At 38.9% G+C, this 26,553-nt stretch overlaps 2 protein-coding genes across 2 annotated transcripts; both read left to right on the top strand.

Moving 5' to 3' along the window:
• The first annotated feature begins 9,997 nt into the window (after positions 1 to 9,997).
• ccn5 (cellular communication network factor 5) lies at positions 9,998 to 21,415 on the top strand. Its single transcript, XM_022677176.2, has 5 exons — positions 9,998 to 10,225; positions 13,270 to 13,486; positions 13,920 to 14,168; positions 17,094 to 17,311; positions 19,050 to 21,415. Exons 1-5 carry the CDS (start codon positions 10,148 to 10,150, stop codon positions 19,329 to 19,331), a joined length of 1,044 nt encoding a protein of 347 aa, XP_022532897.2. The 5' UTR covers positions 9,998 to 10,147; the 3' UTR covers positions 19,332 to 21,415.
• A 1,784-nt stretch (positions 21,416 to 23,199) lies between these two features.
• Positions 23,200 to 25,644, top strand: si:dkey-78k11.9 (P2Y purinoceptor 1). The gene has a single exon (XM_007238818.3). The coding sequence runs from the start codon at positions 23,370 to 23,372 to the stop codon at positions 24,375 to 24,377; it is 1,008 nt and encodes a 335-aa protein (XP_007238880.2). The 5' UTR covers positions 23,200 to 23,369; the 3' UTR covers positions 24,378 to 25,644.
• Positions 25,645 to 26,553: the final 909 nt, after the last annotated feature.

The raw sequence follows: 26,553 nt of genomic DNA, 5'->3' as shown, positions 1-26,553 counted from the left end.
TTACAACTGTATTTTTAGTATGTCTGTGTGATGCCCACAGTAGAGCATTACTCATTAACATGAAGACATTGCATGCACCATACATCAGGACTGCATGTTGTTTTACTTACAGAATTTATTCATGAACTCCTACAAACAATGGCTCCTGTTTGTCTTGGCTTCCACTGGTAAGCAGAACTATCCCATTAAATATGTCCTCCGTCAGTCTGTGGTAACAGGTCATGCCGTCCTCTCATCGCCATTATAACATAGAATCTGAGCGAATGTAAAGTGTTTGAGCAGATGTAAAAACACTAGTCTTTCCACTGCGTATGTATTAATGTATTTATATCTTTTTCCCCTTACTGTGTGGCTCTCTCTAATGCCACCAGCCTCTAACCGCACTGATCTTTGCTTGTTTTTCTTGCCTCCTCAGAATCTTTGATATTTGAGGGTGAGATATTATCCGGGTCTGTCATCTGGAATAAGGCACTTAAAATCCTTTCATTTTCCCAAAAATTGACATTGGACCCTATAATCCATTGGGCTTTATGTATGAATTTAACCAGTCAGGTAGGTATTAAGGAGTAGTAAAGCTACTCCACTGAAATACAGAGCTATACAGGAGTTTTTAGTTATATTCTTCAGCGCCGAGGCTGCTAAGCACGCTAGCTCTTTAGCCGTCCAGAGGTGAATATTATCGTCTTGTAGGCTTCTGCTAACTTGTGCTAGCACTGCTTAAGCATCATTAGCATTACCCACTAACAGTGCTAAGCAGCAAGCTCAAACAAGCTACATGGTACGAACCGCTAGCAGTTAGTTGCTAAGGCTAATGCTGTTGAACCCAGCCTTAGTGGAAATCTGGAAAGCTAAGCTTATTGTAAATAAATGGAAGCACTTTACTCACCCAAATAAACAGTTTTTGGAGAAAATCTGTGTAGAATAACATCCAGTGCTCGTTTGACTTTAAAATAATTATTATTTTAATTATTTTAAGAATTACAGTTATGTATGAAAATCGAACAGAAAATAGACATTTATTGATAGTATACTTTATAATCCAATACACCTTATAGTATAAAAAATATGGTACATTGACAATGTCAGCCAGCGCAAGATACATGTGCCACCATGTGCCACCACCAATTTTCTTGAATCACTTGTGCCAGTGTGCTTGTGCCATGTGGTTCTCTCTCTATGAGATCCGATTGGATCTGGATAGTCACTGCTCTTGACTTACAGTCACAGACTGGTACAGATATTGAACCTGCTAGATATTTGCTGGGAGCCTATGACCATTAGCAATCACTTGGTGTTGGCTTGATGAGCATCTCTCAGCAGACCAAACCACATGAGTGATTATTATTGATCTCCAAAAAAAGGCTGGTGACGAGAATACAGGTCTAAAATCATGTAAAGTGAACTAGGCGTAATAAGCTGGACCCTTCAGAGCCCTGCTGTGCTGAATTTCCAGCCAGGTGCCATCATGCTACTCTGCTCAAATGTATCACCAGGCTTTTTGGGCGCAGGTTTCAGCCCAGTCATTGGTATGCTTTGGGCAGAAAGCAAGGCTCCATTCAGTGTTTCATAAGTGCACTTTCTCTGTTAAAAATATTTACACAGCCAGCCACAAGTTAGGAAGTGGCTGACACTGTGAATCCAGCTCTTATTCCGTGTTTATTTGTTCTCTCTTATTTTAAGGCACTTAAATCTGTTTATAAAATAGTTTTGCTGTTAGCGTTGCATCTTATTTACACCCTTACGTTGTCTTTACTTTAGTTTTTACATAATATAGTGGAACAAAGTCAAGAATATGGGCTGGGTGATGTGCAAAAAATACCTGGTCACTTCATGTAATTTTGGATTTTGTTCCTAATAAGAGTTTATTTAGTTCTTTAGAAACTAAAACTTTTTTCTATTGTTACTGAACATCATCAATTCATTCAAACAGACTGAAAAAAATTAATCAGAAAAAAAACAGTGAAAACTAGCGATAGAGATAACTAATATTAGCAGTGAGTTAGCTAACATACTAATGTTATAGAGAAGAGAACTAAAGCTTGCTACAAGCTAGCTAACCTTAGAGAGAATTACCGTTAGCAGTGAGCTAGCTAACCTTATGACAAGCTAGCTAACCTAAGCAACGGTCTAGCTAAAATACTAATGTTACTGAGGAGAGAATTACTGTTAGCAGTGAGCTAGCTAACCTTATGACGAGTTAGCTAACCTTAGCAAAGAGCTAGCTAAAATACTAATGTTACCAGGGAGAGAATTACCGTTAGCAGTGAGCTAGCTAACCTTATGACAAGCTAGCTAACCTTAGCAACGATCTAGATAAAATACTAATGTTACTGAGGAGAGAATTACCGTTAGCATTGAGCTAGCTAACCTTAGCAATGATCTAGCTAAAATACTAATGTAAGCGGGGAGAGAATACTAATGTTACAGAGAAGAGAACTACAGCTTACGGCAAGCTAGCTAACCTTATAATGAGCTAGCTAACCTTTTGACAAGCTAGCTAACCTTAGCAAAGAGCTAGCTAACTTTAGCGAGGATCTGTTTAAGGGCCAATTGTGACTGTTTTTATATTTTATAATAAAAATAAATAGGATTTAAATTAGATTTTTTTTTTTTAAATCTTAAACTAGTCTTGGTCTTGGACTTGACTCAGACAAGTTCAAGTGTAAGAAATTTGAAGAAGTTTAAGAAGTTTTAGGAACTTTTGCCTTAGATCATCAGTTCCCAGTACCCTGGATTTCCAGATTCAAACTCTGCAGGTTTGAAGGCTACCAGAATCATTGGAATTGTAATTGTATGTTTTTTGTTGGAGTAAATGCCGCAAATATCACCCTTCCCTGTCAAAAAAACAGCTTCTACTCTGACCACACCATCATACAGCCAATCAGCAAAGGGCTACAAAAGACAATTGGTATATTTCACACAATATATCAAGTCTACCAGCCACCATTCTGTCAAAAGGCAATGAAAACAATGTTTCCTGCACCTTGTTATCCACATACCCCCGGAGTTACAATAACCACAGAACAGCTTGATCGCATCTTCATGTGTTTACTGGAAGAAAATGTCAGGAGAACACGCTCACACTGTTGTTAAAACGCGCTCCATTCAGGGTTTAAGAATTAAAACAGCTCAGGTATTTGCCTGGCTGAAGTTCTGGTATCTTGGACGAAAGTTTAGAGTTTACAGCGCTCTATTTCTGCTCTTTTCGCCAAATTACACCATCCTCCTTCCTCAGAACAGGAAAACATCGCATTCGCCCGCAAATGGTAATGCCTTGGGCCGTGTCTTGGACTCCAGATCTTTTTCTGTTCTGGTTCAAGTTCCTTTAAAACTGCATCCAAAGCAAGCATAGGAAAATATGTTGACATACTATGAACAAACTAAATCAAACAATCAGATAAGGAAAATGGAGAAAAGATCAACTCAAAGTGACTTGCAAAATGAATAAGTGAATAAAATCTGATTTCCAAAGGGCAAAAAGTCGAAAATGACTCATCTCTTTAATATTTCAAAAAAAAAATTTCATTTCTGCCTTCTACAATTTCCAAAATAACAAAAAAGGAAAAGGACCACAAGCAAAAGTCTTTGCATGTTCAGGACTTAGTAACACCCAAATCATTCTTAATTATTTTTTTAATTACAGCCAATGAAAACCCAAAAATCAGTGTATCAGAAAATTTGAATATTATATAAGACCGATTGGTACTTTTGGCAGTGTGGGCAGTGTGCCAAGTCCTGCTGGAAAATGAAATCCGCATCTCCATAAAATGTGGTCAGCAGAGGAAAGCGAAGTTTCCACAATCAGTAATGGTTTGGAGAGACAGATCATCTGCTTTTATAGAGATGTGGATTTTATTTTCCAGCAGGACTTAACACACTGCTCATATTATATAATATTACAATTGTCTGAGACACTGATTTTTGTGCCATAATCATCCACAATAGAGAAAATAAACACTTAAAATAGATCACTCTGTGTTTAATACATCTATATAATACATGAGTTTCACATTTTGAACTGAATTACTGAAATAAAGTAACTTCTTAATAATATTCAAATTAAGTTTTACACTGACTTACTGTTGGATGTTTGGAGGATTTCACAGCTTCAGCAGAAATAACTGCCCCATCTGAACGCCTGTTTTCAGACAGCTGCCATACCTCATCCATAAAGCTGTCAGTACAGGTGGGTGTGTGGGCGGGTGTCGTCCTGTAGACAGCAGGTACGCTTCCTCTCCTGCGTCACTGCCTGACCTTTACTGGGGACGCTGCTCTTATCACACGGGCAGGGCTTTCCTGTGACGCTCCTACAAGGTTTTCACATTCCCACGTAGAATCTGTGGAATTTAGATAGTGTTTCCGCACAGCAGATGCAGCCTGTCGACCTCAGGCCTCTGCTATGGGACAACAATTACACACCTTGCTACAGTTCAACAGTCTATCAAGCGTCTGAGTTTAGAATTATATCCACACTGATGAGTGTGGTCATCTAAAAGTGAAGTAAATTCCTGACGTACTGCTATCTTGGCAACAGAAAACACAGGTGCACCACTGACTGATTAAAACTCTGACAACAGTCAACAGTCAGACGTCCATACCCATCTTAGCTATGGATGAACTGCAGCATGCAAACCCACCTTTTACATCAATAATAAACAGAGTTCAAAGAAGGGCTGCGCTGTTAAAATAGCAATTTGCCAAAGTCAGAGCGCACCTGGCTCTTAAAGGGAATGGAAATTAACAATCCTATTGTTATATGTAAATATGTTTACATATGTTTAAATATGTAAATATGTTTACATTTAACATATTTACCATTACAGCCAAAACACACCCTTTTGTGCATTTTAGGCCATGCAAGGTGTACTTTTCCTGTCGTTACGATAGCAAACGCACACCAATACGCCCCCTAAATCAAGCTGCATGGTGCACGGTTGATGGCTGGTCTATAGAACGTAAAATTAGGGCCATAAATGAGTGCCCATAATCCCAGAGTGCAGCTGGATTTAAATATACAGTGTTTAAAGCCTTGGGTATACAGAGATGGCAGAAGTTTAATCATTAAAACTGAGATGTATTTACTTATAGTAAAGCAGAATATAAAATCTACCAATGGGGTAAACATTCCTTTAAAAAGCAAAATAATCTTACACTTAGAGATTATTACGCAAATTTTTTTTCACAGATTTCTTTTTTATTCATTGCTTTTAAATTAGATTTTTCTTTTTTTTTTTTGCAGTGTATTAGGATGTATGTCACTTTTTTGTCTTAAAAAGTCTTAAAATGTATTTTGCTTGATAAGTACTGTTAATCTAATCTAAATTCAGTTAATCTAAGTGACAAACCATGAAGCTCAAACAGTGATTGCATTCATATGCACTCAAAAATCTGTAAATTTCTGCAGCTTAAATAAAAAACAGAATACAGAAAAAAGATTTAGAAAGCTAAGAGGAAAAGCTGTGTATTAGCTCAGTATAATTGTATTTTTAGTGCATATAAAGTCTTAAAGACTGATAAATCTGGATTAATTTTACTTTAAAATGGGCTAAATTAAGAAAAAACTGCTAAATTGAGAAAAAGTTTCAACATTTACGACAAAAGCAGATGGGGATCAAAAAGCTTTGAAAATGATCTTCTACACAGACAGTTTCCAGAAACACATCCAATCCCCCAAGCGAATCTCCATGGCTGGGTTGTGTGGCAGAGACTCACTGCTTTAGTTGAAACCACCTGCGCTTTCATTGTGCATTTTCTACGTTTCCAGGACATCCATTATCTGGCGTGTTTAGGAAAAGGCAGGTATTTGCTGTGCTGTCGAATCAGATTCCACTGTTATACTGAAGGACCCGTCAGCAGTGTAAGCGATAACCCTGAGATAACGCCACGGAATAGACCAGGCATCTGTTCTCCATTTCTCTCTTCTTATTGACTTTGGGACAGAAGTTTTGCAAACATGAGGATAATCACATTCTTCTCCGCTCACAGGCGAAGCGAGAGTGTTGTTTGTGTTACTCTGGGACTGAATGAGCTCGCGTCTAGAGAGAGCTGAGTTCTGGTCTGGTCAAATGTGCAAATTAATCACAGGGTTTCTTGTTATTTGAATGTGTGGGAACTGATCAGATGTTATTCAGGATAAATTTGTCCGTTTACGTACAATTGTGTCATTACTAAAGGACATAAAAGCATATGATCTACCTATCGTACTGTTTCTTATGCTACACTGTTGGTTATTTATTCTACTTTGAAAAAAAAATGCTGTGATTTAATCAGCCGTGGTTTTATGTTTTTTGGATACAATCCGGGTTAGCACCTGAACATCCCTTTCAGACAGCTTCCTCTTACAACGTCCACAGTTAATCCTGTTGGATGTGGTTGGTGCTTCTTGGTGGTATGCTGACGTTACCCTGGATACCGTGGATCTTGATGCATCACAAAGACTTGCTGTCTTGGTCACAGATGCGCCAGCAAGACGTGCACCAACAATTTGTCCTCTTTTGCTTCTTGCATCTTGCCATCATGTTCTCCTGCTCCAGTCTTACACACTGCTTTTGGATAACTTTATTCCATCACAGGAAAATGCCATTCATTACTACATAGGTAGAAGTGTAGATACTAGAGTTTAAAATATTTCTTTCTGTAGAAGTATCAATTCAAGCTTTTTACTCTTTAGATAAAAGTGTAAAAGTACTGGTTTTAAAACTACTTAAAGTATAAAAGTAAAAGTAAAGTAAAGTAAGTAAAGTAAAGGCTAAAAAATAAACACAATAAAGGGCTATTGATTGAATTGTTATGAGGTTTTACCAGCCGTTTGCAGGGAATGCTCTGAGCAGACGTATACGTCAGCACGTGTTAGTCTTTCACATACTATTGTGTAAAAAAATGAATTTTCCATGCGAGGTTTATGGTGCTGGTCTGGCGGATATGTAAAGATCTGTCAGTCACTGGTCTGGAGCCGTTCCTCTTGCAGGAGAGGTGAAGTCCTGGACTGGCAGCGAGGTGCTAAAGCAGAAGCTGAGTGTGTTCTTTGGAAGCGTCCCTGCCCGCGGTCAGTTTACTTACTGTAACACTCTGATGAATCACAGTCTGCAGTTCTGCTGCTGACCTGTGTCAGCTGGCACACAGCGCACCTCAGCCAGGTTAAACATGTTTTGTAAACTGTAAATTACTCACTCCCACATTTCTAACCAATGAGCTTTGAGGAAATTAGTTTTAGTTTACTTGTTTTGTAATTTTCCTTAGCAAGATTTCTTCAAATAAGCAATCAAAAAGTTACAAAATGAGTTCAAATGACTTATAAGCAAATAAGCAAAATATTCTTATACTTAGAGACAAGACTTCTCTTTTTTTATCCTATTTCCTCCCCAATTTACAAGGCTAATTACCCAACACCAGGAGGGTGAAAACAAGCACATGCCTCCTCTGATACATGTGAAGTCAGACTCCGCCTCTTTTTGAACTGCTGCTGATGCTGTAGCATTGCCGAGTGGCATCATAGCACGGCGCTAACGCTTGGAGGAAAGCGCAACGACTCGGTTCTGATACATCAGCTCACAGACGCAGCCTTGTGCTGATCCACATCACCCTAGGTGTGATGAGTGAGGATAAAGAGTGCCATATACTGTACCCACCCAGAGAGAGGGCTCCGGTAGCCGATGGCAAGCTGAATGACCAGGATTCGAACCAACGATCTCTCTCCCGTTCATAGTGGATCATAGTAGTTGAATTTAGATTTTGTATTTTTACAGTTTATCAGGTGTTATGTCATATTTTGCTTAAAAAAGAAAAAGCTTTTTGAGTCTTAAAATGTGTTAATCCTGGTGATGAAAGTTTCAATTTTAGTTTTGGGAATGTTTCATTTTATTTTTTTATGTAATGTTTCCATGATGTTAGTATTCATCTAGCTGGGAATGTTATGTGTGAAATGTCCTAATAACCTTGTGATGCAAACCTTTATTATGTCACACGTTTTAAGAATGTTTTTTTTTTTTTCAAAAGATTATTTTCTAAAGGCAAACCTTCCTTAAAACTTCAATCTTAAAACATTCCAAAACAATATTAAGTTTATATCAGCAGATCTGCGGATCTGGCGGCATTTTAAGAATGTTTTTGTTGAAGTTGCCTCCCAACTTTTCCCAAAACAAAGTAAAAACATTTTAAAGTATTCCTGACACATAATTACTCAGTGGCGGCCAATAGCACATTTTTATTCACTCTGACTTTGATCGATGTTTATTTGAGGACAGTTATAGAACAAATAATATTTGGATTACTGCGCCCAAGATTTTATGTGTTTTTTAAAGCAAATAGTGAGCACGAAACTGTGCAGTGCAGAACATGACATGACTTGAGATGCTTCCCACTGAATGAGCTGCTTTTTGAATTAAGAAGCCCACATGCCAGAGCTGCTGCTCGCCGGCGAACACGGCGTTATACTGGAACATTCCGAGCTTGTGATTTTTGGAAAGAATGTCAAAATAAACCGTGAAATAAAATAGAGTGGCAGGCCCAACCTTCAAGTCCAGGCTAATATCTTCTTGACGTTTGCTGTATCTGGCAGGACACATGTGTTCCATCTGGATTAGCATGACCCTCCGTATTCCTAAAAGAGAGTTCCCGAAGTCTACGTCTATTTTTAGCACCTAACCCAAAGGCTCCATGCTGGTCGTCCTGCGTTTTAATGGGGTTGTTTGGTCTGTGCACCTGATGTGAATAAAATGTGGAGGAGCGGCATTCTGGGAAGGTCAGACTGGTCAGTGCTGTTCACAGCTCACTACTGAGGTATTTTGAGAACTTGGTGTTAGATTTATTGACGTTGCACAGCAGCACAATAGAACTCAACCATAGCGTTTATTCTATATGTGGCAGTGAACACACACACACACACACGAATCATTAGGCCAGTGTAAACACACACCATGGGCCTTATTTAGCTATCTATAGCGCACCAATTGTCAATTGTGCACCGCACAGCTGGATGTAGGGCGTGTCGGCGTGTCTATGGTATCGTTTGACGCAAAAAAGGCTTTAAAAAGTTACTTCATTTCAGTAATTCAGTACAAAATGTGAAACTCATATATTTTATAGATGTATTACACACTGCGTGATCTATTTTAAGCGTTTATGTCTTTTATTGTTGATGATTATGAAGCTTACAGCCAATGAAAACCCAAAAATCAGTGTCTCAGAAAATTAGATTATTATTTAAGACCAATTGATACTTTTGGCAGTGTGGGCAGTGTGCCAGGTCCTGCTGGAAAATGAAATCCACATCTCCAGACACACAGTCCAAGCTGCTTGAGGTCTGGTGTGAACTTTCCACCAATCAGTGATGGTTTGGATTTCATTTTCCAGCAGGACTTGGCACACTGCCAAACGGCCAAAAAGCCAATTGGTCTTATATAATATTCTAATTTTCTGAGACTGATTTTTAGATTTTCATTGGCCATAAGCCATAATCATCAACAATAAAAGAAATAAATGCTTAAAATAGGTCACTCTGTGTTTAATACATCTATATAATATATGGGTTTTTGAGATGCTCTAGTACTTGCAGCCGTAATTGAATAAGGGTTTTTACAGGGGGGACTGAATAACCTGATTTTTACGGGAGCTCATGTGTTTTCCGCTGTTTTCACTTTCAGTTTTCCGCTTCGCCGAAGTGATTCATACTTAACAAAATAAGCCGGTCATTACAGCGTCTCGAATTTACCATCCATTACGCTGATGTCATCTTCCTCTTCCTACTTCCAGGCTATCTTCCTACTGATAAAGTCTGACAAATCCTTTCATCCTCCACCTTATCAGTCATTAATATCCTTATTTACTCAGAATCCCTCAGCAGCGAGGGCCGAGTGCAGGCTGGTCGTCTGACTGGACCTGCTTTCCCTCCACTGCTTGTGTTTTCAGTGTTTTACTGGAGAGCGGGAATGGGGAGTGGAAGCGGTCGGCATGGATGTGGAATTTGAAACATTTCTGAGTGCCGGCCAGCCACTGTTTACACGGCAGGCAGACCGGCAGGCCGACAGGCAGGCAGGCAGGCAGGCCGTGACATCAGAGGGGGGGGACTTTATAAAAGTCGGTCCAGTGAGGCAGCTCCGGCCCCTCCACCCGGACTGTTGTACACTGCAGTGAGACGCTTTTGGCTGGGATGGAGAGCAGAGTGAGAAACGGGAGTGCACACATGCTGCTGCTGACAGGTTCACTACTGCTCTACCTGTGCTGCCAGGTGAGGAGCTCTCTCTACATCTTCTCTACATCTGCCTCTGATTCTACACCTGCCTCTGATTCTACATCTGCCTCTGATTCAACACCTGCCTCTGATTCTACATCTGCCTCTGATTCTACATGTGCCTCTGATTCTACATCTGCCTCTGTTTCTACATGTGCCTCTGTTTCTACATCTGCCTCTGTTTCTACATCTGCCTCTGTTTCTACATCTGCCTCTGATTCTACATCTGCCTCTGATTCTACATCTGCCTCTGATTCTACATGTGCCTCTGATTCTACATGTGCCTCTGATTCTACATCTGCCTCTGATTCTACATGTGCCTCTGATTCTACATCTGCCTCTGTTTCTACATCTGCCTCTGTTTCTACATCTGCCTCTGATTCTACATCTGCCTCTGATTCTACACCTGCCTCTGTTTCTACATCTGCCTCTGATTCTACACCTGCCTCTGATTCTACATCTGCCTCTGATTCTACACCTGCCTCTGATTCTACACCTGCCTCTGATTCTACATCTGCCTCTGATTCTACACCTGCCTCTGATTCTACAGAGGCATGAAAATAGACAGAGTGACAGCTGACGGGGTGTAAGATAGCAACAAGCATTGCAGCGCATCTTGTGCAGGGTGTACATGTGTTCAGTAGCTCCTCCATTTCCACTCGCTGTTGTGTTTTTAACGTGGATCTCCGTAGAAATGCGCGCCCAATTTGTAATGTGTAATTACGGTGCGCGGCAGTGGACAAATCACAGAGGACCAGAGAATAGGGCTAAATAAACTAAAGAGATATTAAGAAGATTTACATTTTTGATTATTTTCTTTCCTCCTGGCATTTTTGTGGATAGTTGATCATTGTGCATGCACACTGTGGAGTACACACACATACACACACACATGTAGTGTAATTGATTACATAATTTGTCATGTAAAGACACTGCAGTCCTACAGACTGTTTTCAGCTCAGACAAAGTAATCTTTAAGGCCTATTAGATCTAACTTTCACTCTGCTGGCTGCCTCCAGTCCGACGTTGTAATTGAAAGCATATTTATATTGACTGTAGAGTCTGGGATAGGGGTGGGAATCGATTACTATCTCACGATTCGATTCGATTCCGATTTTGGGGGCCACGATTCGATTCAAAATCGATTTTTGATTCAAAACGATTTGAATTATAAAAATTTCTGCTTCTGGCTTATGAATCTTATTGAAAAAAAAACCCTCCATAATATACACTGGTCCTGGAGCAAGTAATGTGTTACAAAAACAATAAAATGTGCAGGAATGTGGGTCCTCAGTGACAGAGGAATCACTGGGATATCACAATGACGTTAATGAACAATAAATAAATAATAAATAACACTGCTTTATTACCAGGCTACTAGCGGTGGTGTGTAGGTGACGCTGCTGGGCTGATGTGATGATAGCAGTGGAGCGCTAAAGTTCAGGAGCAGCTGCTGATTAACTAGTTAATTTAAGGTCGTTGTATTTCTTCAGAAAGGGGGCAGGAGGTGGAGAAATTAATTCATATGGTCCATTCCTTAATTCCTCTGTGATGAGGAGCTGAAATGAGCTCTGATTAGCTTATTGTTATTTTTCCGTTCCGCCTTAAATGCTGCAGCCCGCAGCCACCTGTAGCGTTATTTAAGGTGGAACTGGAAAGTTAGCTTGTTAGCTAGCTAACAGTTACTGAAACTAACTACTAGCGATCTTTTTTATGCTTGTTATGAAGCATTCTGCCATAAAACATTAAAACTACACGTTAATCTAAGGTAATATAGTGCTTGTTCTGCCATCTTACCGGTGATTCTCAAACACCTACTACGCTCTGTGTGGGTCTGGAAGACCTCGGTTTGAAGGGACAAGCGGGTTGCCAGGTCCAACAAAAATACCCAGCCCAAAATCAGTCCAAAACCCGCCCCTCAGAATCGATTTTGGGACATTTTAAATCGATTCTGAATCGTAGTAAATGAGAATCAAGATTCTTATGTGAATCGATTTTTTGGCACACCTCTAGTCTGGGAACTCTTACCATAAGTGATTCACAAGAGATGTTTTTCTCTTTCTCCAGTTTTGTGTGAATGCCCTGAATGAGTCAGAGCTCTGAAATGCCACATTCTCCACATAAGGAGATTTAAGGGAGTAAAATTGTATGTTATACAGTCTCTCACTCAATCACATGTAAGTATTACATGTCCAATAGCATCACAGCAACACAGCGAGCATTAACTGGCAGACTGTTCAGATGATATATTCAAGGTTTCAGGCCTAATAGGTAGACTGGCAGTGGTGATGTGGATTGGGTTGCATTCTTGCTTTTATCACTAAATGCCATCATAACATCTTTCCTTTTCTGTTGAATTGGTCTGTGTTCTGATTCTGTCATCCACTAATTCCACAGGTGTTAATATAATAGCCCCTGTAGTGTCAAAAAATAGTGGCTTTACTGTAAGGCCTTTCCCTGTTGTACAAAAACATTCTCACTGTGAGGTGTTCTAATGTAAATCTATACTGTGATTCAAGATAGAGTATACTGAATACTATGTGAAGCTATGTCAGCAGCTCATTTAAGGAAACATCGATGTTATTTTATTCTTTATTCTGTTTATTCTTGATGTAAAAGCTGTACACGTGCGAGGGCTGACTGTTGACGGTTGTCAGGGTTTTAATTAGTCAGTGGCGCACCTGTATTTCCCGCCACCAAGATAGAAACACAGCAGAAATGTACCTGAACACACCTCAACCAACAGCTCAAATAAATTCCTAAACCCCCATGCTACTTTAACAGCGTGGGTGCAAGACGTGAAAATAGACAGTTGGCGTGGTGTAAGATAGCAATGAGCATTGCAGTGTGCCTTGAAAGGATTTTTAATCTTGTAGGAATTTACTTTACTTTTAGGACTTTTTTAGAAAGATGTTTATTATACACTCAGTTTGCCCCAGAAACAGGACAGATCAAGGGCAAAATTAACCTTTTCAGACCTGAATCTACTATGTTTAATGTATTTCTGATGTGAACATATTGTTTCTTTACCTCTGTTTCAGATCTGCTGTCAGCAGTGTGGGAGTCCATGCCAGTGTCCCAGCTCAAAGCCAGTCTGCCGTGAAAATGTCTCTCTGGTGCAGGATGGGTGTGGGTGTTGCCAGATATGTGCCAGACAGAAAGGGGAATCCTGCAGTGATGTGCTGGTGTGTGATAAACAGCGCGGTCTGCAGTGTGATTACAGCGCAAGCTTTCCTGGAGAACCTGGAGAGTGTATCAGTGAGTAGCTTAGTACTCATTATTTTATTTTTTTTTTTTTATCCCATTTTCTCCCCGTTTTGCAAGGCCAATGACCAAATCCACTCATTAGGACTCACCCCTATCACGCCTCCTCCGAGCATCATCAAAAAAAAAAATCAGCGACTGATACATCATCTCACAGACGCAGCCTTGTGCTGATCCACATCACCCTAGGAGTGATGAGAGGAAGGAAGAGCGCCATCTACTGTACTGTACCCACCCAGAGAGAGAAAAGCAAATTGTGCTCTCTCAGGGCTCCGGCAGCTGATGGCAAGCTGCGCTTCTTTCCAAAACATCTGAATAGCTGTAAATTCTTTTGTGCGTTTTGTGAGAAAGAATTTTGAGCTACATTTTAAATCTGTTGTCGAGAATAACTGTTTTTATGGTGATGTTCTTCACCTCTGCTGTTCAGGTGAGCAGGATCTGGGCTGTGAGATGAACGGCGTCTCCTATCGGGAGGGGGAGGTGTTCCAGCCGTCCTGCACCACCCGGTGCCACTGTCTGGGTGGAGGGGTGACCTGCGTGCCCCTGTGTAACGATGACGTCCGTCTACCCACCCCAGACTGCCCTCACCCTCAGCGGGTGCAGCTGCCAGGAAAGTGCTGTAAGGAGTGGGTGTGTGAGAACCTGGATAACAGCGTGCTTCAGGACGCACAAACAGGTAAACAGCCATAAAACTGAGAGTAATGGAGCAAAACTGGGCCTAAAATTACACTCTATTTACACTATTTATAGTCTGTTAAAATGAGTTTGCTTCTTAAGTTTTATACCGGAGCCACAAGGCTAAAATCATTCTGAATTTCTTTTTTAGAAACTGTAGAAATGTTGAAAAATGTGTGGAATTCCCCCTTATACATATAATAGGTCTCTCTAGACTACCCACCTCTGTGTATAACTATAGTTTAAATAGGATCTCCGGTGGATTTGGTGTTTTACAGAGACTCTAAAACTAAGAACCGTTTTTTAACTGTTGTCTGCCTCGCTGCCTTGCAGTGCTGTTAGCCAATCAGAGGCGATGTTTTTGCATGTATGAATATTCATAAGCAGGAGCCGAAATCATTCCTATCATTCCTTCCTGCCCACTCCTTGTCGGGACTAAAGCAGTGTTATACTGGATCACCGGAGCCCTTTTTTTCACAGCTCACATTGCATTCATTCATACTAAAGACCAAAACTAGACATTTTAAAATGAATGAAAAAAAAAAGATGGAATGAGACTTTTACATAGATTTGGCTATTCAGTTTATGCAGTTCATCACATACCGAAACTCAGGCTTTAATGTGACAGGGACAATTTGAGTATAGATGTTAATTATTGTTTATTTATGTGTTAATTCTTGTTAATTCTTGTTTATAATTTTTTGCAGCTTCCCTTGTTCAAAACATGCTTACATCACTTGAGAAACAGCTGAAATTGTAGTTTATGGGATAACGATTTTCACAAATATTTGGAGACCAAGTTTTCCTGCATCATTATGGGATTTTTCATAAATCATAAAAATCTTGTTTCTTACCCAAAACCGCTGGACAGGCCCAAGCAGGCAGGGTTTATCTGAGGCCTGCTGGTGACGCTCCAGCCCGAGGTTTTTCTCTGCAGGAGCTTAAATATTAAATTAAAAATGTCTTGCCAGGATGAAGCCCAACAACCCAAACAGCCCAAACAGTGAGATCTTCCAGAAGCTTTCCGTGAATCATACCAGACTCATGTTCAGACTGGAAAAAGTAAGAGACTACTTAAAAATGAGGAGTTTCTTTGATTTTACCAAATTGAAAACCTCTGGAATATAATCAAGAGGAAGATGGATGATCACAAACCATCAAACCTGAAAAGCTGAACTGCTTGAATTTTTGCACCAGGAGTAAAGCAGAATAAAGTTATCCAAAAGCAGTGTGTAAGACTGGTGGAGGAGAACATGATGCCAAGATGCATAAAAAAAACTGTGATTTAAAACCAGGATTATTCCATCAAATATTGATTTCTGAACTATTAACAAAAAAAAAGCAAAACAGACAAACTGATTATGAAACTGAAGTGGCTTAATTATTTTTGTGAAAGCTGTAATAATAGTGAGCTATAGTGAACTTGAACTATTGGCAGAATAATTCTAGTATGTTTTTTCTCCTTATGCTTACATTTATATTTACTAATCTGTATCTCAGTATTTGGCTGTGCTAATTTTGTGCTGGTGATGTACTTAATAAAACTGTTCTTCAGTGCAATTTGCTACCAAAACATTAATTTTGTTTTTGTCATACAAATAAAAACTGTGCTGATTTACATTTTATGTGTTAGATTTATACTTTAAAATTGTACTTTATTTGTGTTTAATCAAAATAAACTTGATTAAAAACGCGATGCTAAATCTTTAATTAAATCACACTTTTAACATGTTGTTAGTGTTTAGTTGGACACTAATAACATATGATTAGTATACTCAGTATACATTTAGTGCAAAAGTTATATCATTTTAATTACAAACAAGTAGTAATTAAGTACAAATTAGTTGTTTCAACATAACATTACTTAAGTACAGACCTATTTTACCAGATTCAACCATTCAGCAGCTATTAGAAAAGGGACTAGCTAAACTCTGGCCACTTTCAGGACATCTGGAAATGTACCTCAGCAGTGTCACCCAGGCTATGAAACCGCAACGGCACATTTTGTTCTCTGTGTTTTTGTGTGTAAATGGAAGGGAGTGCACACAGACGTGCACACAGACGTGCACACAGCCTCCGTCTCTGCCAGCAGACGTCTGATTACTATCACTTGTGGTTACAGATGCTGCACTAGTGAGCTCCTCACAGCAGCGTGCCTCTTGACCTCGTTTGAGCCGCGCTTAAGGTTTTTTCTGTGGTTTTAACAGCTTTATACTGGCGTTAGCTGATGACTTTTGAGGTTAAAGGACATGCACCTTTTTCTAGAACAGAATTAAGAAATCTGATTCTGAGAAACTGGTTTATAAACTGAGAGCTGTCAGCAAATTGATAAAAAATGGGCACAAATTGCATAAAACAGATTGCAAATACAATGCTGTCCAAGCGTTTAAGTTCCAAAGAACAAAAAAAAAGATGTCATATGCAGTGTATATGTTAAAATTGCGAATGTCATGGCTGGACAGGACTCAGACATGTGCAGATGCAGTTTAAATACTTTATTAAAATCAGAATCAGCAAAGCAAAAATCGTCGGAGTCGGAAATACACAAACAAACAAACATCTAAACAAGATCGTAACGAAAAGTCAAAACAGGCAAGGAATTATACTTTGTAAAGTGGATAAACCAGACAATACTCAGGGAGGTGTTTGAGGAGTGAGGCTTTATTTATAGTGAGGTGAACAGGTGAAATCAATACTCAGGTGATTGACTTAAAAGGTGCGCTGTGTACAGTGCTATGTAATCACGTGAGGGTGTGATGTCAGACTGAGGTGCACTTTGGGTATCGTAGTCCAGAAGCTGGAGGCGGGATAATTCTACTTTGAAATGTTATGCTCAGATAAATAAAATAAATTTTATCAGTGTAATTGTAGCAACATTAAGCACCATGAAATTCTACTGAATATCTGCTCTTTTGCACATTTACAGCTCAAAACCCGGACCAGTTACGACCCCTTCCTGGTTTCCAAGCCAATCCAGGCATGAACTGCATAGAGCAGAGCACAGAGTGGAGCGCATGCTCTCGTACCTGCGGCCCAGGTGTATCAACACGAGTATCCAATCAGAACCCGGCCTGCAGGCTGGAAATGCAGATCAGACTGTGCACGGTCCGACCCTGCCAGGCTTTACAACACAGGACTCCAGCGGTAAGTCCTGCTCAGACCAGGATTAAGTTAAGATGAATTAAGTCTGTTTAACATTAAATTGGATTATTCTAAAGATTATCATTGGCACACTTTTCCATTGGTTTCTGGCACATTTTATTTGCATACTGGGTGTGTCCCCCAGTTTCTGACAGACACTTACCATCAGTGTGTAGTCATTCCCCCCTTTAGGCTACCTTAGGTAAACTTGTACAGTAGATCATATATTATGATTAATTGATTGGTCTCTATGTTGTAGGCTATAAGAACAAGCAGCATCATTTTCTGAGCTGCTACATTAACGCAATACTGTTCATTCTATAGCTCTATATTTATGTAAATTAATGATTTTGAGAAAATACTACTTATGTAAGCATCCTGTTAAGAGTCTGTATTAATTCAACTTAACTTGCCATCAATGCCTTTGTTTAATTTAGTTTTTTAGTAAATTTTTGGCTATGAAAACAACTGCCGGTACAATATGTTGTGAAAAAAATAAAAGCAACTTAATGTAATTTTTTACAATAAACCTAAAGAAGTAAGATAGAGCTGTTGTGCAATATTTAACTTACAAATGTAGGTTTCAGGTTCACCACATGTTTGGGGTCAAATATCTGTGGTTTATCTGTTAACCTTTTACAAAAAAAAAGAGTTTGCTGGTTGTTTAAAGTGGAAACCACACTGATGTGGAAGCCACCTCAGCCCAATGTGGATAACATTTAGTACATCAGAAAATATCTCATACATTTGGCTTAACTTCATATAATTAAATCCAGAAGTTTTATTATTGTTGGTTCAAATGCATTGGAATATTCTTTAACTTAAAAATTTCACAATTTATCTTAATTTGGATGAGTAGAAATTTAGCAAATTCTCTATTTTAAAAGTGTAACATTTTAGAAATGCAGACTTTATGTGGTCTATACATACAATCACTACATGTATGTATAGACCACAATTTAAAGTCTATACCACTTTTTTAAAGAAAGAAAAATCGTAATGTTATTAAAAGACACCACTGCTGTCTTTTAATTGAAGAACACTTTCCATAGTATTAATCATGTACGTTTCGAATGATATTACTGTACTACATTTTACCAGTCAGGTTGTAAGGATAAGTATAGCCAGTGTTTAAGTATACAGCAGTGTTATACTGGAGTTTCAGTGAAGTTTCTCCAGCACCCAGACTGAAGCAGCATTAATATGCTAAGATGCTAACCGCAGCTAGCCGCTAGCTCCTTTGCTGTTCAGAAGTGAGAATATCGGACTGTACTACCAGAATACTTAGAGTTCCTCAGTGTAAAACTGTTGGTCGGCATTTAATAGCACTAAGCACTGCTAACCACGGCTAGCGCTGCTGCTAACCACGGCTAGCGCTGCTGCTAACCGCACTAATATATTGGAAATCTAAGCTTACTGCAAACAGAAGTGCTTTACTCACCCAAATAAACAGTTTTCAGATTTGTTTACTTAGGCACCCCCAGTGTCGAGACTTGAATTAGAAGAAGTTGAATTAGAAGGGAAACATGGCGACACCGCTGTTCCTTACTGTTGTCGCTTAAAATGCTCCTTATAATACGGTGTGCCTTATAGTCTGAATATTCGATATACAGATGATTTTTGTGTTTAAGCAATTCTGAAAAAAGAGGTATTGGAGAATCCGATCAATTAATGTGAATTCTGACTTTTTCACCAACTGTTGATGTTACGGTTAATTTATTTATTTGTTTCTATATTTTAGTGGCCGAGGAGGTGCCAGTCCAGCTACAGGTCAGCAGTCCCGGTGCGGCTGTTTCACCAGGGCTGCTTCAGCACTCGCGTCTACCGGCCGCGATACTGCGGCCTGTGCACCGACGCTCGCTGCTGCACCCCCTACCGCACCCACACCGTCACCGTCCCCTTCAGATGCCGGGGTGGCCGGATTATCCACCACAGCGTCATGATGATCAACTCCTGCGCCTGCCACTACAACTGCCCTCGCTCACCTAGCGCCACCTACAGGAGACCTGGGCTCTGGAGCTAGAGGCTATCCCTCACTGATGCACTGATTTACACAAAGTCCCGTCTCATTCAGCAGGACCTACCGAAAGAATAGCACTTTATCACTGCATACTGTATCACACTTCTTTTAAATGACTGGATGAAATGGATTAATGTCCTTCCATATCAAAACGTAATCAAGTGATCAAGTATGCCAGTTGAGGTTCGGCTAGCTTGAGAGAGGGGCGGCTTTTTAAGGCCGGACTGGCCTTTTCTGCACTTATAGTCGTGTATATAGTGTGTATAGATTTAGCCCTAGTTTTTTTTAAGTAGAAAGTCTCATGGAAGCTTATTGTCACTTTCATACAAAGACAAGAAAAAAAATCTAGTTTGAAAGACTCGTTATAAATGAATGAATGAATAAAGGAAGTTCAACTTATATAGCACCTTTCTAGAAACCCAAAGACGCTTTACAATTGACAAATATTACACACAGCACTCATCTACACACCGGTGAAAAGAGGCAGCCAATAGCGCACAGCGTACTCTCAACCAGAAACAACCCCATCCACCTGGAGGAGAACTGCATCCAGCACTACAGCATTTACCCAAGACAGAGTGCCAATCCGTATCTGGGCACACAGTCATACATACATCCATTTTAATCCTTTTATCTATAGTAATGCCCCTACATTTATAAGACTAAAGACCACCACATGCCTTCTCTGATATATTGTACATAAAGTCATATCCCGCCTCCTAACTCCTTACTACTATCACTGATGTGACGCTAATCACTCGATAGCATCATAGCGCATTTGGAGGAAAGCGCAGCACCCCAGCTCATGATACTTCAGCTAACAGATGCCTGTGCTGACCAATATTACACTAGGAGTGATGTGGTTTTAGAGTCCCATCTACTCACCCAGAAAAAAAAGCATGGCCAATTTTGCTCTCTCTGACTCCGGCTGCTGATGGCAAGCAGCATAATGAAAATAATGATGTGCCTCAATCTGTTGGACCACCAAGAGCTTTTATGAAACAAATTTAAAGAAAAACGCTTCTTAACTTTCAGTAGTAGTGAATATAAAAAGTAAATTTGAAGTAATTCTGTCAAATTCAAATGATGCCATGGTATAAATGGAGATACAGGGTTTTTGTGTGACAGTGATATTAAGAGATGATTCTGTTAGTTAGGTCTAAATGATGGCAGCTAATATTCTTGAACTAGTGCCTACAGCTTCCACATTATACTCCATTACTGTAGCTTGTAGAATAACAGCGACTGAGTGATACAGATTGGTATTGTATTGTTGATCTGTGGTTTTGGTTTTATCAGTTTTGCAATTTTTAACCTAGTGAAATGTTAAACTGACTCTGACGCCGACTTTTTGCCTGCTTTGATTTGATATAGTTTATATAACACACATACAGTCATTCTACATCAGTAAAATTTTTGTTTCCTTTATTGACTGCATTTCTGTTCTTTTGGCACGCTCCCCACACTTGATTATCGAACTGTAACACTAGAGCATTAATAATCAGCAGGTTAAAATGTAGATAACTGATTATCATCACAGCAGCCCTGTAACAGATCAAGAGTGGAAAATGCTCCTTTTACTCCGAGCTTCTTTACTTAGTGCTCGAATTTTAAAAATTGTTCATTCGAATTAAAGAAATCGTATATTTTACTTAAGAACTTCATAAATTAAAGTGAAGGACAGATAAAGGGCTGTAAGGAACTTAATACAGCTTTTCAAGGGTCTGTGACACACACACACACACACACACACATCACCACGGGCTCGTTTGGGTTAAACCACTTTCTGAATTTCTCACTTTTCTTAATGACCATGTGTGAAAACAACCTTAGTTTCAGAGAACATTTTTAAAAGTAGAAGGTTGAAGTTTCGTGATATGATGGCACAAGTTTTATGTTTTAAAAAAAGAGGGCGCTAAAGGGTTAAGGCGCTAAAGAGCTGATAAAACCAAATTACATCTACATAGCTGATAGAATGATTAGTCCATGATTTAATTGCTTTTATTTTTTTTATTTATATTGATTTTTTTTTTCACTTTTTGTTTTTTTGTTTTTTTCTCTCTTGTTGTTTGTAAATTTTTTTTTTTAAATTGAATAAAAAACTAAGAAATCACAAACAATATATGTCAGATTTTTCTTTGAGCTCCAACTCTTTTCTTAATATGTTTTATTTACATTCTATTGATTAATTAGACATTATTGGATTTAAATCATAGTTTTTAATAGGGTTCATTATGCTTAATAGTGAGACTATTATATCCAAATTAGTCAGTAGTATTAAAAAAAAATAAAAATAAAAAGTTGACCCGACTCCAGTATACAGCTATGTGTATATTGTGCTTTCCATTACATCATGAAGAGTAGGAGTGATGTATGGAGAGAGTGATATCTACCCACCCAAAAAAAGAAAACCAACCGTTCTCTCTCAGACTCCTGCTGCTGATGCCGAGTTGAGCAGCATGATCTTGGATTCAAACTGGCAATGCTCAGATTATAGTGCAGCTGGATGTTTTAGTGACCCAATAATTTATTTTACAGGAAAAAAACAAAAGGTGGTATTAACGAGGCATTGTATGCATTCTGTATGAACACTGAAAGAGCGTGTTTCAGTTCACTTTCTTGTGAAAATCACCTTTGCCACAAAACCCAGCAGTTCTGAGAAACACTGCCAGAAACACTGTTTCCAATACATCACAGCAACTGTAGCACTCTTGTTCATCTGTGACTCATAACAAATGAGTCATTTACTAAAATCTGTGTTGATTTGCAATGTTTATTAAATCTTAATTTAATCTGATTTGAAACATTTAGTTGGTGTGCCAAAATTCTAGTTAATTTAATTCAATTGCTTTGCAAAAGTAAAATGATGAATTTATGATGAATTGCACCATAAACTATAGCAAACTAATTGCTTTAACTAACTTTATTTGTTTTTGTTAAAAGTTGGTGCAAATAAATCATTTGTGTTGCAAAATGTACAAATTGTAGTTGAGCCCTAGTTGAGGCCAAACTAACTACTCTGCACATGCTCAGTTTGACCCTGTAGTTGGATAAAGTGTACGGATTAATTCTGCAGGGGTTTTTATCTGATGTTGATCATGCTATTTGCATATTGGGCGTGTCCTCCCACCTCTCATTCACTCACCCACCATCAGTGTGTAGTCATTCCCCACAGGCTGCTGCCCTTTTTAGTGATTTATATACTATTTATGTGTATACATTTTGTAGACCTTAAATCAAGCCAATTAAAAAAAAAACAAATGTAGTTTTCATTTTTTTATTTTAAGTTTTAATACATTGGAAAAATGTATTATCTGGTCTAAAGATTGCTAGTTGACACAACTGCCTGTGGTTTTCTTGAAAAACTGAGTTTTCTCAACTTTCTCATTTTTACAGTACAGTTCGTTATAAAATAGCCACAGGGGAAATCATTACACACTGATAGTGAGTTTCAGAAACTAGGGGAAAAACCCAGTATGCAATCAGCCAATAGAAAAGAAGCAGTCAATGGAAACAGACTTAAATCAGTTTTTTTTGTAAGTTGGGTACATTTTGGAAATATTGAATTTATTTTAAATGTAGAACCAAATTAGTTTATTTCAGCTCAAACCAATTTGAGGGTGTAAAGGGTAGATCAGTTCAGTAACTTCAGAATTCACACACACTTCACACTCAGTCAAAGCCTTAAAAATTTAGTTTAAAGGGAAATCACCATACCGCCATTTCACCGCAAGCCATCTTGCATGCTTTTTTACTGGAGCAAAATGAAAAAAGAGAGTCTGTCATAGTTGTATATGTGGTGAGCCTACGTTCTAGACTGTTGCTTCTGCAAGCATCACTTCCTGTTCCACACCACACACACGTACACAGAGGTGTGTAAGTGTTGTTTTTTAGAAAAAAAGAAAAAAGTCATAGTCAGAAAGAGTCAGAAAGAAAGAAAGACAGAAAGACGGAAAGAAATCGTTCAGACTACATGCTGGATGAACGATTAAGCCTTTAGAAGCTCTTTAGAAATCTGCTGCCATTCAAAAAAGCTGGAGAATGGAGGCCAATTTAACCAATGGGATCTGTAAACAGGTTAACTTTAACTTTACACAGGTTTTCATACCCACAGTGTATGTCAACGTGTTTGTGTTTGGACTTGTTGGCAATTGCTTTGGGCTGAAATCTGTGCATGATAACTGGGCGAAACTCGGGAATACAAACATTTTTGTGTTAAATCTTTGCGTGGCTGACATTCTGTACCTGTTCACTTTGCCATTCTTGCTGGATTACTATGTAAAAGACCAAACGTGGAACTTTGGAGACGTCTTCTGCAAGACAACGAGGTTCTTATTCAGCATTAACCTCTATGGAAGCATTGGATTTCTTACATGCATCAGCGTCTACAGGTATCTGGGCATCGTGCACCCTTTGAGGGTGAAAGGTCGAATAAGACCACACTACTCCATTGGGATTACGGCACTAGTCTGGATTTTGGTTTCCGTTCAGAGTCTGCCTGACGTGTTCTTCGAGAAATCGTACGCAAACAAGAAGGCGTGCTTCGACACGACAGGAGACACCAGTATCGACAGCTATCTGACCTACAGCATTACCCGAGCTGTGACTGGATTTGCGGTGCCACTGCTGATCATGGTGTGCTGCTATGGACATGTGGCGGTCACTCTATTCAATAAGAAAGACTCTGGAGACGCCATGCTGAAACTCAGGTGCCTGAGGCTGGTGATGATCCTGGCTCTGCTCTTCTCCATTTGCTTCATCCCCTTCCACATCTTCAGAAACCTCAACCTGCAGACCCGGGTCTGGAAGAAGAAGCTCTTCTGTCGGGGTTGGTACGCCAACATCTACGTCGCCAACCAAATCAGCCATGGGCTGGCCTGTCTGAACAGTGCCATTAACCCACTGGTGTACCTGTTCAGCAGTGATGAACGTCTGAGGTGGTGCTTTAGGTGTGTAAAAGTCCAGCCTTCTTCACACCTTACTAAATTCACTTTCGTGTACTCTCCAAGGGGTAGGAATGCATCTGTCGAACTTCTCTCCACGCCATGAGTGACTGTTTTTCATCAGATTCCTTTGTTGTGCTTTAAGTATTTTATTTACTTGATACTACTGCATCTCAAACAATTAGAATATCATTTAAAAAGTTACTTTAGCATTTTTTTAATAATTCAGTTTAAAATTTGAAACTAAGAATATTATAGTAGACCAATTGTTACTTTTGGCCATGTGCAAATCCTGCTGGAAAATGAAATCCACATCTCCATATCATGTGAAACTTCACACTAGACCTCGAGCAGTTTGGACTGTGTGTCTCTCCACTCTTCCTCCAGACTCTGCTCCCTTGATTTACTTTAAATGAAATGTAAAATTTACTGATGATCAGTGATGGTTTGGAGAGTCATGTCTGTCATCTGCTGGTGTTGATCCACTGTGTTTTATTATCAAGTCTAAAGTCAGTGCAGTTTTGTTTTCCCACAAAATCTTACAGCACTTCATGCTTCTTTCCTCTGCTACTGACAACTTTTATAGAGATGCAGATTTCATTTTCCAGCAGGACTTGGCACACTGCCCGCACTGCCAAAAGTAGCAATTGGTCTTATATAATATTCTAATTTTCTAAGACACTGATTTTTGGGTTTTCATTGGCTGTAAACCATAACCACCATTCATCTGATAAAAAGCCTTCATGGGATTCTTAAGACTGAACAAAAAAACATTGAATTGCACTGAAAACTGTATCAAACTAATCGCCTCAACTAACATTACTAAATTCCTTGTTAAAGGTTGGTCTGAGTAAAAAATATGTGTAATTATGGCAAAATTTACAAATTGTAGTTGAACCCTAGCTGAGGAAAAGATAAGCCATTTGCTCTACTGCACATGCTCAGTTTGTCTCTGTGGATGAACTTGAGTTTTATATACTGTGTGTTATATATTAGTTTAATAGCTGCCCTCAGTGTTGAAGGCTATAAGAGCAAGTTGCTGAGTTTCGTGTTGCTGAGTGTATATAGACTATATCCTGACTAGTGTTGAGCAATTGTGTGAATTTGATTAATGTAAAACATCATTGACACATTTTTGTTGTTGTTGTCTGCAGAACTTATAATATACATTTTGTATAACTAAAATTAGGCCAACAAAAAACATTGACATGTACATATAATTGTATATATATATATATATATATATAATAAATGTACTATATATTGGCATGTAATTACTAATTATTAAGTTAAACGCCTTGAATTCTGCATTTTATTTTGTAAAATGTTTCACATACTTGACCTGGTTTAATAATAAACTGATTTGCACTCGATGGGTTAAATTAATGCTACAGATTACATTGAACAGATGTAGTTAAACACAAATACACCGTAAAAAAAACTTGAATAGTCATGAATCATGAATAGTCAAAACAATTTTAACGAAAACTGTGAGGAAAAATAATCACTACAAAAACGAGATAAATAAAAAATCTTTTTTCTTGTATTTCTTTTATTTTTATTATTATTTTACCCCACTGTCTTTTCCAACTCCTCACCATTTCTGGCAGAAAGCCCCAAAGGCAGATTTCTCTACTTTATCTGTAACAAACTTAACCTGTTTTTTTAATATCTGATGAAACCTGAATCCTGATCATTTTAGAAGTTCCTACAGAAAATATAATATAATATAGTTCTAAAGAATTTGCACTTAGTGTGAGTAGGCCTTAATGTACCTCAATATGTGCCTGTACTGACATCTGCTGGCTACTCAGCGTCTCTGACCCCTTAAAACACCTAGTTGTACTTGTCTAATGTCTATATTATAATACATTTAATAAGTATTACAACTGTATCACTATTATACACCAGCTATATTAGGAATGTACTAATAGAAAATAATTTATGTTTAGTATATATTTACATTAGAGCATGAATATGCTTCTTGTTCCTGTTTTTTGTAAGTAGCACACTTCTAGTATGTATTTCGTTGGGTATAAAAATATATTTTAATACACTGTACTACAATTTTTAAGGGTAAGGGGTAAGGGGTAGCGGTAAGGGGTAGGGGTACGGGGTAGTGGTAAGGGGTAAGGTGTAGGGATAAGGGGGTAGGGGTAGGGGTAAGGAGTAGGGGTAGAGGTAAGGAGTAGGGGTAAGGGGTAGAGGTAAGGGGTAGTGGTAAGGGGTAAGGAGTAGGAGTAAGGGGTAGAGGTAAGAGTTGGGGTAAGGGGTAGTGGTAG

Source organism: Astyanax mexicanus, chromosome 13, assembly GCF_023375975.1.
Source record: "Astyanax mexicanus isolate ESR-SI-001 chromosome 13, AstMex3_surface, whole genome shotgun sequence".
Taxonomy (NCBI): Eukaryota; Metazoa; Chordata; class Actinopteri; order Characiformes; family Acestrorhamphidae; genus Astyanax; species Astyanax mexicanus.
Note: the sequence above shows the minus strand (reverse complement) of the source record. Positions and strands in the feature narration are given on the sequence as shown.